We start from the raw sequence: 12,506 nt of genomic DNA, 5'->3' as shown, positions 1-12,506 counted from the left end.
TATGACTTCCAGGGCCAACCATGATACACATGCAAAGATGGGCGTAAGGGTTAGGGCTGGAATGTTCTTTCAGGGTGATGATCAAGTACTGATAATTCCATAGCACCTGAGGACAATGAGGCATCCATTAGAAAAATATGAATTTGAAGGAATTATATCTTGCTGCTTCCACGTGGCTTTGAAAAAATTACTGCTCATGTGCAACAGTATAGAATTTATCTTTTACCAGTTTTTTAATCATGTTCTATCTCTCTTTAAAAACATACCTCAGGGACTGAAGCATTTATACTGGGATGAAACTTGAATGTCTCTATTTTCCACTTGCTTAACCAAATCTTATAATTCCTTCAAGCTACATTCTTCCCAAATTATCCTTAAAGACTTGAGTGATCTCTCGTACTCACAATAATCCTTCATAGAACTTGCTGCCTGTTTCAAAACTGTGATCTATATCATATGTTAACAAGACTATTAGCTTCATTTTCAAGAGAGTGTGTTTGTCCCTCCAGTACCCATGACTGGATTCTAAAATTTGTCTGCCTGGTAACCCCCGTGCTTCCAGTTTATCTTTTACCTTCTGCCAAATTTTCTTAACACCATAGGTCACCTGCTAAGAACTGTTCTCTGGTACCTCCTGTAGACTGCCCATTTAGCTGGACTCCCCCACACTATGTGGACATGACTTACCATAAGAAGTCTTTCTACTCCTTGGAGGTTAGTCATGGGGACTACCAATAAATAATATATTGGGGGAGCCTGGGTGGCTCAGTCCTTAAGCGTCTGCCTTTGGTTCAGGTCATGATCCCAGTGTCCTGGGATCGAGCCCCACACTGGGCTCCCTGATCAGCAGGAAGCCTATGGGAAACCTTGTCCCTCTCCAACTGCTTGTGTTCCCTTTCTCACTCACTGTCTCTGTCAAATAAATAAATAAATAAAATCTTTAAAAAATAATAATATATTGAGATTCCCCTTGGATTATCTGTCTTCCCACTAGGTCAGGTGATGTCATTAGTACAAAATGTTGACAGTAAATAAAACAAAGATTCAGCCTCTTAGGCACATATCATGAAGACAGTAGGCATTTATGGTTAATCCAGGTATAGCTTAATATCTAAGCCAATTATTCCATGGTATCATGTGGGACTGACAACAGAGATTGCCATTACTGTGTTTTCAAGGAGGAGTGTAACCCTTGAGTAAGAAAAATGGAGATGGAAAATAATTGCAAAAAAGTGTTTAAAATACTTTGGAAAAAGTTAGATAAAGTATTCCCAAACTGAAGACCATATTAAAACTGGTGGCCAGACATTTAAACAGCCCTTTCCTTCTAAGTAGCCTATAAATAAAATCAGTCAGAACAGCTTATCCAGAAAATATATGCCAACTTGTCAAAATACCATTGCTATTTAATTAAAATAGGTTCATGCTTGTTGCTCTGCCCTATGTTCTAAAGTGACTGATTCCACTTTCAATAGCTATGACCTCAAAAGCAGTGCCCAACTAAAGTCAGGTGATTGGAGTTTTAAAATAAAGTCTGCCAAAAGTCATCATGTCTTCTATTAAACTAGTTGACCTACTTCTGAGAACCATGCATGAAACAAAAAACAAACACATTTTGGATGTTACAAGGTGAAATGTTTCTAGGATGCAATTTTCATAATTATTTTTTCAGTGCATTAGGAATTACTTTTCAGGAAATATCGCTTTTCTCTAAGTGCTTTTCAACTAGACCAAAGAGTCCTTTTTAACACTTAACTGAACAATTCATTGAGATTTTTATTTGGATATTTAATTATAGTAAAATCATAATTCAGTGAAAATGACCTAATCTAATATTATTGATGGCTCATTCTCCTGCTGTTGGTAAATATTTTGCTTCTTGAAAAATCTCATGTTATTTGGTTTTTCTGAAATAATGCTGCAATCATTCATTTATTTATTCTTTCATTCAAAAAATATGGTAAAACTGTAATGCATTGAACAAGGGCTAGCTGTGGGAGCGAAAAAATTGAAAAAAACATGTTTTTCTCCTTGAGCAGCTCACATGTTACAGGAAATATGTAAGTAAATAAATATGAAGGTACTAGACAGGTAGGTAGGTAAATTACAAGAAAGAGAAGTATTGAAAAGATTTATCAACAGTGTGAGGATTCACCAAAATACAATCCTTGAAACTTCTTCTTCTCTTTAAAAGTCTCTCTTCTAGAAAACTTCTTTCATCTCCTTGAAGCACATGAAGCTGATACTATATATGTATGTTTTATATTATGTACCTATTTGTATACATAAATCTAAAAGGCACACATAACAGTAGGTGATGAGGAGAAACTTTCTAGAGGAGAGGATGCTAAAGAGAAGAGGTTCAAGGCAACACCTTTCTGTACTTAACTATAAATTCCCAGAAACTTAGCTTCTCACAGCTTCCTCTTCCTCCTGGGCACTCTGTTCAGCAGATGCTATCTTAATGCTAGACTACACTGATCCAGTTGTAAAACTCAACAGCTTTTAATATTCCCTGCACTAATCCCCTAGGGTTTAATTATGTAAAATATTTAGGAGAGACAAAGACTGCTTGGAAACTTAACAAGAGATATAACCCTTGATCAGTCTCCATGATCATTACCATTGATTAATCGCACCTCTCTCTACCCATCCATCCACACTGGAGAATTTTACTGGGTCCTCAAGTTATCCCCACTTATACCCATCTTTCTGGCTCCACATCTCTCCTCCTCCTTAGCTCCCCTTCCCCAAACCCCCCAACTAGTCCCTCTCTTCCTTCTCTCATTCTCTTTCTTCCTATCTAGTTAAAAAGCACAGAATGTTCTTTATGTTATCAAGACGAAGTTCCTTTATTTTAAAGCCTTCATAACAGCAACTAAATCTTAGGAGGGTAGGGGAGATGAATTTTAAAAGTGACAAAAGTAGTAATATTTGCTTTTTACCTCAATAAAAAGTTCTTCTAAAGACAGTTTTCCTAAAATATCTTTTCTACTCATATTTATTCTATTAGATTATGAATTCCTTTGTGATAACAAACTCCTGTGGACTGTATCATTAATCTTTTTTTTCCTTTCCCTCTGTCCTGAGTCTCCAGCACCTGATGTGATGTACAGTAGGAATGAATTTGTAAATGTTTTGTTTACTTTTTTATGTCATTCTTTAAACAGTATTTTTCCAATTTTATTAAGGTGAAATTGATAAAATTAGAATGTACTTAAACTGTACAATATAATGATTTTATATATATACATTCGGAAATGAGTCTCACCATCAAGTTAATCAACATTTCCATTACCTCATGTAGTTACTTTTTTCATGAGAATGCTTAATATGTATTCTCTTAGTAAACTGCAAGGAAACAAGACAGTATTTTTAATTACAGTCACCATACTGTACATTACATCCTCTGAACTTACTCATACCTGAAAGTTTGTACCTTTTTATCAACCTCTCCCTATTTCCCTCAGCACCTGGCAACCACCATTCTACTCTTTGTTTCTATGGGTTTGGCTATTTTTTTTTTAACTTGAGTACAGTTGACACACAATGTTACATTACTTTCAGGTATACAACATAGTGATTCAACAACTCTCTACATTATACTATTCTCATCACAAGTATAGCAACCATTTGTCACCATACAATGTTATTACAATATGGAATATATTAACCTATGCTGTTCTTTTTATTCCTGTTACTTACTTATTCTATAACTGGAAGGCTGTATCGTCCACTCTGCTTCATCCATTTTGCCCATCTCCATCTCCTCCTTTCTGACAACCATCAGCTTGTTCTCTGTATTTGCAGGTCTAATTCTACTTTTTGGTTTTTTCCCCTTAGTTTTGTTTCTCAGATTCCATATATAAAATGAAATCATAGGATATTTGTCTTTCTCTGTCTGACTTATTTCACTTAAGACTATTCAAGATGTTGCAATGGCAAGCACTCATTTGGTTTTCATGGCTGAGTAACAGTCTGTGAAATACAACACACATTCTTTATCCATTCATCTATATGTAGACATTGGGGTTCTTCCATATCTTGGATATTGTAAATAATGTTGCAATAAACATAGAAGTATGTATATTGTTTCAAATTAGTGTTTTCATTCTCTTTGGGTAAATACCTATAGTGGATATGATATTTCTATTTTTAATTTCAATAATCATCAGGGAAATGTGAATCAAAGCCACAGTAAGATATCACCTTACACCTATTAGAATGGATAGAATAAAAAAGACAAGGAATAACAAGTGTTGGTGAGGATGTGGAAAAAAAAGGAACCTTCATGCACTGTTGGTGGGAATGCAAACTGGTGCAGCCACTCTGGAAAACAGTATAGAGGTTCCTCAAAAAATAAAAAATAGAATTCACCAATTTTTTCTGAACGTAATGTATCAAAACTAAATTCTTACTGTGATGATTATAATACTACTCTTTGCTAGAGAAAATTGTCTTTTTGTTTTGTCTTTTCAAACTTCAGCTGCCTATCCTTCTACTGTCATCTCTTCTTTGAAGTTTTGTCCTACTATTCTGTCTACACTGACCTCTTCCTCTCTCTCTCTCTTTTGAGTAGGTGGACTCCTAGGACACCTTTTTTTTCCCTTTGATTACAGTACATTACATTTTTAACTATTACATAATTTAGGTATATCTTTTCTTCAATCTAACGAGAGATCAATGGATGGGACATAACTGCAAATTAGGTACTTATGCAATGAACTAAAGGAATAAAAAATCAAAGGCAAAATTATAAATATTAAACAGAATTTGAGATAAGATTTCCTCAGAGAGAAGAATTTTTACAATTCTCATGTTCTGTAGAAATGTGTGATTTATATGAGTCACATACTATATTTTACTAGCATCTATTTATGCTTTAGTTCTAGTGGTTTTACTAAGACTACAGAAAAATGTGATACAACAAATGATTTTTATGATAAATATAGAAAAATCCTACTTAATAGTCATAAAAATAACTATACTTTTTCTACAAGTTTTTAGAATTGACCTACTATGTTAGGGTAAAATCTTTACAGAAGTAGTGCCATTTTCTAAAGGTTTCTTTTTTTTTTTAACCCCAAACTAAATATCTTTTGATAGTGTAAGTTGAATTTTTCTAGTTTTAGAAAAGTCTATTGCTTTCAAGTCACTTAAATAAGTCTAATGAGAAAAAAATCTTTTAATAAAATTATTCCCTCCATTTCCACTAATTTTTCTACTTTTCTATTTTTCTTTTGTCTGAAATATGTGAATCTGGAGTGAAGCAGATCACATTTTAGTTGGTTTTGGACTTGTTAGGATATTTGTATTAAATATTTTTAAATATCTTGAACATATATATCTTCCAAGGCTCTGCTTCCCAAAATTCATTCTCTTTCTTAAATGCTCATGCACTAGTTCCCAAAATTTCAACATGATGCTCCCAAAGGGGGACAGAGTTTGCATGAGACTCAGTGTTCAAATGTCACTTCTTTATCCTCAGCAAGCAGTTATTACTCTGGGCATACTGCTGCCCATGTGAGACTCTGGTAGGGAGACTCCAGGGATATATAGTTATAAGCTACAGTTCCTGCTCCACAGAGCAGGAAAAAAGTGACGTAGTGATTTGTAGTCCAGGTAAAAGGTGCTGCAGGAATTCCACGGAGGAAGTGATTACAAGGTTTTCATGAGAGGGAACTGGCACGGTGCTCAATGGCAGGGTCTAGGTGAACAGAGCAGAAGGAAACACATTTGGAGAGAAAAAGACATCTGGAGTAAGTGTGCTGTGGTCAGGAGCCAAACAACAAGCCCTTTGGTCTGTGGTAGAGCTAGAACCTAGGAGACAGGTGAGAAAGGAAACAGCCAGAGCCAGATCAGGGAGGCACTGAGTGCACACTCTTGGGGTCTGTACTTTATCCTTAGACAATGTGGAGTCACTATGGCTGAGAAGAGGCATGGACAGAATGGCATTTGAGATTGGAAGTTTATGAGGCTGAGCCTCATAGAGCGTATGGGACAAGGGGACCTCTGGAAGCAGAAGTATCCACAGGAGGTTATTTTACAGTTGTAGAGGAGAGTCAGAACCAAATAGAAGTAGAGAAATGAGAAGAAAGGATTATGCTACAAGAGACTGAGCAAAAGAGAAATCTACTGGCCTGGCCAGCTGACTCAGTACTGAAGGACAGAGGAAAAGAGTTAAGGGCCCTACCTCTTGGGCCTCCTTTTGGACTCTTCCTCATATTAGACATCAACTAATTTGGCTTTTAAGGCCCAGTGTCTCTCTGCTCTTCCGTGGACTCACGCCCAGTCATTTCACTGGTGGGTGTGATCTAGTCCTTGCAGTACTTTCCCCAGGAATGTGAAATTAAGCCTGACAACTAGAGAGTGGTCTCCCTCTGAGGTGCTGGCTGTAGCCACTTTCTTCCATGTGAACTGGGAAGCTCAAAATCCTGCTTTAGAATAAGAGAAGAAAACGAAACAGAAGTTAAAAAAAAAAACAAGCGGCGGGGGGTGGGGGGGTGGGGAGAAGGAGAACAAAAGCTAGGTCTAGGTTCCCTGGTACACTTTGGTCTCTGCTTTCATGTGTCCCTAAAAAGGAACTGCGTCCCTCCTGTTTAATTCTGTAGGACATCCTTACATTGCAGTGATACATTCTCCCTTTGATAGAGCTAGCTTGGCAGGGTTATTTGTTACTTGCAGTCAAAATGGTCCAAACTGATACATTCCTCAGCACGAACTCTGTTTTCAGTCACTCGGTGCTCGAGGTACTCTCTGAACACTTGAGCACTTGACTGACTCCACATGTTCATATCCCTTCTTTCATCTAGAACGCCTTCCCCTTCTCAGTCCTGCTGACTCTGCCTGCATAAATCCTGACTATCCTTCCTTTCTTCTAGCCCTCTTTACTAAGTACTTTATGACTGAGTCCATAACACCTGTAAATTGCAATGTTACATTTTCCCTCTCGAGTCTCTGATTTTAGTGACCTTATTGGAACAATAATTAAAATGATGTAAAAGAGGGTAGAAGGTGACAGACGGTGCTACAAAGTCAGGAAATGTATTCTCTCACATATACAAATTTTTAAAAAAATCTAAAAGACGATGGTCTACTTGGCTACTAATACCTTTGACTAGGCCATTTGACCCAAGCAGATACTTCACGCCAGGAAGTGTATCATTTAGGAGTATTAGATGAAAGAAGATAAGAACAGCCTCTAAACAAGTAATGCATCATGCATTATTGCATTAGTGTTTCAAATTTGATTTTATGAGTATCCAGAGGACATCGTATGGCAAGTAAGAGACAGATATGGAAACTACCATGTTTTCTTAATTTGTCCACTATGCTAAACTAGCCCACAGAAAATTTTTTAAAAAATCAATTTTTAGGTGAGACATTCAATTTCATGTAATGTTTTAAATTGATAACATATTTTAAATTGTTATCCACTAAAATAGCAATATACTCTAGGAACCATCTTGAACGTAGTACCTGGGCTATATTATATAGCAAAAAAACCAAAACAAAACTGTTATTCTCTTTTAAGATACTAAGAATATCACTTCTTTGCCTCTAGAAATGAGAAAACCAATCTGTCATCTTGTGAAATCTCACATAAATTTGGAACACAACAGTGTTTACCTTCCCATCAGCGACTGTGGCCTTTGTCCTGGTAACTTACAATGCCTCAGAGGGGAAAACCCCAAATTGCTTCCTAAAACCAATAAGAAGTCTAGCCAATGAATGGACATTTAATGAACGAGATAAAGTGCCAAGAAATAGTTAATGTTTCTTTCAGCCTCATTCAAAGGAACATTCCTCCATTTGGGGGTCCTAAGACCCCAAAGCATCCATGGCAGATCACCCAAGTAGCAGTGGTTAGAGGAATGCTATTGTACAAACAGTCTGGTGCTGAGCAGGGCAGAAATATTGTTTATATGAAAATGGAATGATCCCTAGTGAGTACCGAAAGAAAGTGATAATTTCCATAACCAGAAAAAGCATTTTTACATCATTCCATTTCAACTGCTATAAAACCCTGAGCTGCTCTGGCAATTGCTTATCCCTGTTTTGCTGGCTTTATATCATCCTCATCTCTGTAGCTTTTCATTTACTAAATGACAGGGTTTTTTGTTGTTGTTCTGCCTTGTTTTGAAGCCTTGGCAGAAAACATCACCATGCTGTACGGTTTCTCAGGGCCCACCTTGCAGTGTTCATACAATGGATTTTTGGTGCTCCTTTCATAAAAGCCCAGCTGGCATATCCTCCCAGTAAAACTGATGAAACCATGGCCAGAGAAGACCCCATCAATAGCAACTGTAAACTCTGCACTTCTTTAGCTTTGTGGAGTTTTCACTGTATATACATATGGCGTTAGTTATATTGGTAACAAAGCATAGAGCGGCTTTAGGGAGAGAAGGGAAACATGAAAACACTTACCTGCATTACAATAAGGAGGTCAAAGACCAAGATAAAAGAGGCCAGGAATGCTCTGGAAACTTCATCGCTGGGCAAAAAACCTCGATTCAGCTTATCCCAGCTGATCCAGTCCGTTGTAATGACAAGTACCACCACAGAAGTCAGAGTAAAGAGAACAGTCCTGCAAGGAACAAGACGTTCATTAAAGAACATTAGACCTAATGACGTAGACAGGGAAGACTGCATGCGATCTGTGCTGAATCCAGTGCCCTACCCTTTGCCAAGTACCCTTTGCCAAGGCATGTTCGCCAAAATGAAGGCAAACAAAGAACTAAATGAAGTGCTTTCTTCCAAAAGCAATGAAAAAAAGGTATGATAACATCCAACCCAAGATTTTCCCTTAAGAACATTAAGATAATGATTATAGAACAAATAATTATCCACAACAATATTACAAATGGCCTTGGCTAGTGCAATATGTGTCCCCAAGAGAACACTGGTGTGTAGCTCTCATTACATGTGCCTAATTTACTGAAGGTAGCAGACATGCCTATGTAAGAGCATAACGCAGATGGTGAGTGACTGAGGTGAGTCTTAGAATTCTATTATTGTCCTATAAAAGAAAGGGTTAGTTAGACCAATCCCATCATAATCCTCACAGCCTGAGGAGTTCCATGGAACACTCTTACATGCCAACAGTGTAGCCATTTCTCCTCATAGGTCTCAGGTCATAGATGACCTAGTGACCTGTCCAGGTCATACCATGTTTGATTACCCATTCCTTGTTATAAGATACTAGAGGCCCAACCTTATCTCTTATCTTTCTAACCCCCATACAATCTTATATAATTATATCATATGGAAGTCAACGAATGTTTTTGGGAGTTGTAACAATTACGATTTTTATAAAAATCAGGTCCTTAAATTAGGCTTTATTCTTTATTTTTTAAAAGATTTTATTTATGTATTTGGCAGAGAGAGCGCAAGCAGGGGAAGCAGAAGGCAGAAGGAGAAACAGGTTCACTGCTGAGCAGAGAGCCCACCGTGGGACTCCATCTCAGGACCCTGGGATCATGATCTAAGCCAAAGGCAGATGCTTAACTAAGCCATCCAGGAGCTCCTCAAATTAGTCTTTAATATTGACATTCAAAGTAAATCTGAAATGTGTAATGTGAAAAGTAAATGAAAGTGCAAAAATTTAATCTGCCAGAGAATTGCCTATAATGTAGTTTAGCTTCAGCTTGCAGAGCTATCTTGGTATCTGGATATTGTTTGGAACTATAATGAGAAGTCCATGGCTATGCCGCCCTGAACATACCTGATCATGTTTGAATTGTAAAAGAGAAAATAAAAAAGAGTAATTATTTCAAAAATAATCTTTATTGAAAGAAAGGAAAGAAAGAAGGAAGGAAGGAAAGAAAGGAAGGAAAAAAGAAGAAAAGGAAAGTGGAAAAAAGGAAATTAAAAAAGAGAGAAGAAAAGAAAAGTGGAAAAAAAATATATGGAAGTGAAATAACACCTTAGAAGAACACAAACCCATTTTGGAAATTAACTGTTTTTTGCCCTCTGATGTCTGATAATAATTGATACAAAAAGAGTAATATGGACCACCCTAGACCACCTCTTTTAAGTTGAACAAAGCAGATTTCTAAACCTAAATACTGAGTTTCCTTTTCACAACTTATTTTGTTACAAGTTATACTTTGATAGAATGAAAATAATGGACCCCCTCTTAGATTACCCCCCCCATAAATAGTAAAGATATATTTAAAGTTTTTTTGAAAAGTAAAAATTTCTAATACAATTTACTAATTTTATTAAATTGCAAACTATCAAAAGAATTTCACACATGATCTCCAAAATATAAATTACAGATCATCTCAGCTACCATTTAGAATGCCTTTGATCATTTCCAGAAATCCAAATGGGTTAATTAAGCATGGGAGGAATCCTAAATAACTATTATAATTCATTAGAAAGAAATAGCAAATACTATATGGTAAAACATAAGAATAAAGGGATTTTAAACAAATTTCTCTCCAGGTTAAGTCAATTTGTTTTGTTTTTGTTTTTTGTTTTTTGTCTTTCTCCTAAGTAAAAAGTTTATATATTTCATGAAATAAGATATCTCTGAATAGCATATATTGGCCCAATAGTTATCAGTCAGAACAATGCTCCTTTTATCATCCTTCTCCTCTCTTCTTAATAAGACTTTCACCTTTATGAGGATGAGATGGCTTCTCTATGACCAGAATTTCATCCAAGGATCAGACATTGTGAAAGGAATAAGTGCCCAGAAAGACATTCCAGTTGGATCTGCCTCTTTTTTTTTTTTTTTTAAATTCCACTATAGTGACTATACAGGGTTATGTTAGTTTCAGGTGTACATTATAGCGATTCAACAATTCTATATTTTATGCAGTGCTCATCATGATAACTGTCTTCTTAATCCCCTTCACCTATTTCACCCATTCCCCCACTGATCTCCCCTCTGATAACCATCAGTTTGTTCTAGTTTAGAGTCTCTTTTTTGGTTTGTCTCTATTTTATTTGTTTTGTTTTTAAAATTCCACAAGTGAAATCTTATGGTATGTATCTTTCTCTCACTGACATTTCACTTAGCATTACACTGTCTATATCCATAAATGTTGTTTCTAATGGCAAGGGTTTTGTTTTGTTTTTATGACTAAGTAATGTTCCATTGTATAGGTATAAACCACCTCTTCTTTATCCATTCATCAATCAGTGGACATTTGGGTTGCTTCTGCGATTTGACTATTGTAAATAATGCTGCAATAAACACAGAGGTGCACATATTTTTGGAATTAGTGTTTTTGTATTCTTAGGGTAAATAACAAGTAATCATGGATCATATGGAAATTCTATTTTTAATTTTTTTGAGGACTGTCCATACTGTTTTCCACGTTCACTGTACCAGCTTTCACTTCCACCAACAGTGAGCCAGGGTTCCTTTTTCTCCATATCCTCATCAACATTTGTTGTTTCTTGAATTTTTTATTTTAGCCATTCTGACAAGAATGAGGTGACAGCTCATTGTCGTTTTGATTTGCACTTCCCTGAGATGAGTGATGTCTAGCCTCTCTTCATGCATGTTGCCCATCTGTATGTCTTCTTTGGAGAAATGTCTTTTCATTTCTTCTGCCCATTTATATAATTAGATTATTTGGGGGGTTTTAGTGTTGAATTTTATCAGTTCTTTATATATTCTGGATACTAATCCTTTATCAGATATGTCATTTGTAAATATCTTTTCCCACTCAATAGGTTGTCTTTTACTTTTGTTGATTATTTCCTTTGCTATGGAAAAGCTTTTTATTTTTATGTAGTCCCAACAGTATATTTTTGCTTTTGTTTTCCTTGCCTCAGGAGACATATCCAGAAAAATGTTCCTATAGTCAATGTCAGAGAAGTTACTGCCTGTGCTCTCTTCTAGAATTTTTATAACTTAAGGTCTCACATTTAGGTCTTTAATCCGTTTTGAGTTTATTTTTGTATATGGTATAAGAAAGTAGTCCAGTTTCATTCTTTTCCATGTAGCTCTCCCGTTTTCCCAACACCAATTGTTGAAGAGACTTCTCTTTTTTCCATTGCATATACTTGCCTCCTTTGCCCAAGATTAATTGACCATATAATCTTGGGTTTATTTCTGGGATCTCTATTGTGTTCCATTGATTTATGTGTCATTTTTTTTGTGCCAGTACCATACTATTTTGATTACAATAATATTATAGTGCATCTTGATATCTGGGATTGTGACACCTCCCATTTTGTTCTTTTACAAGATTGTTTTGGCTATTTGGGGTCTTCTGTAGTTCCATATAAATTTTGGGACTCTTTGTTCTTATTCTGTGAAAGATGCTGTTAGTATTTTGATAAGAATTGCATTAAATCTGTCTGTACATTGCTTTGGGTAGTATGGTCATTTTAACGATATTTGTTCTTCCAATCCATGAGCATGGAATATCTTTCTAATTTTTGTGTTCTCTTCAATTTCTTTTTTCAGTGTTTTTTTTTTTTTTTTTTTAATGGTGTTGACTTAGGCTTTTTTTTTTTTTCAAGATTCCATTTATTTATTTGAC

The 12,506-nt window shown here is 36.0% G+C and overlaps 1 protein-coding gene across 3 annotated transcripts in view; it reads right to left on the bottom strand.

The window, feature by feature from the left end:
- TMEM117 (transmembrane protein 117) overlaps positions 1–12,506 on the bottom strand; it is a 479,028-nt gene that overhangs the window by 73,837 nt on the left and 392,685 nt on the right. For all 3 annotated transcript variants that reach the window (XM_082742291.1, XM_082742289.1, XM_082742290.1), the window contains one exon: positions 8,428–8,587. In XM_082742291.1, coding sequence (XP_082598417.1) covers positions 8,428–8,587 — 160 coding nt within the window. The remainder of the gene's footprint in view (positions 1–8,427; positions 8,588–12,506) is intronic.

The sequence above is a fragment of the Mustela nivalis genome, assembly GCF_964662115.1.
Source record: "Mustela nivalis genome assembly, chromosome: 7".
In the NCBI taxonomy this organism is placed as follows: domain Eukaryota; kingdom Metazoa; phylum Chordata; class Mammalia; order Carnivora; family Mustelidae; genus Mustela; species Mustela nivalis.
This window is presented reverse-complemented; position numbering and strand designations above follow the sequence as displayed.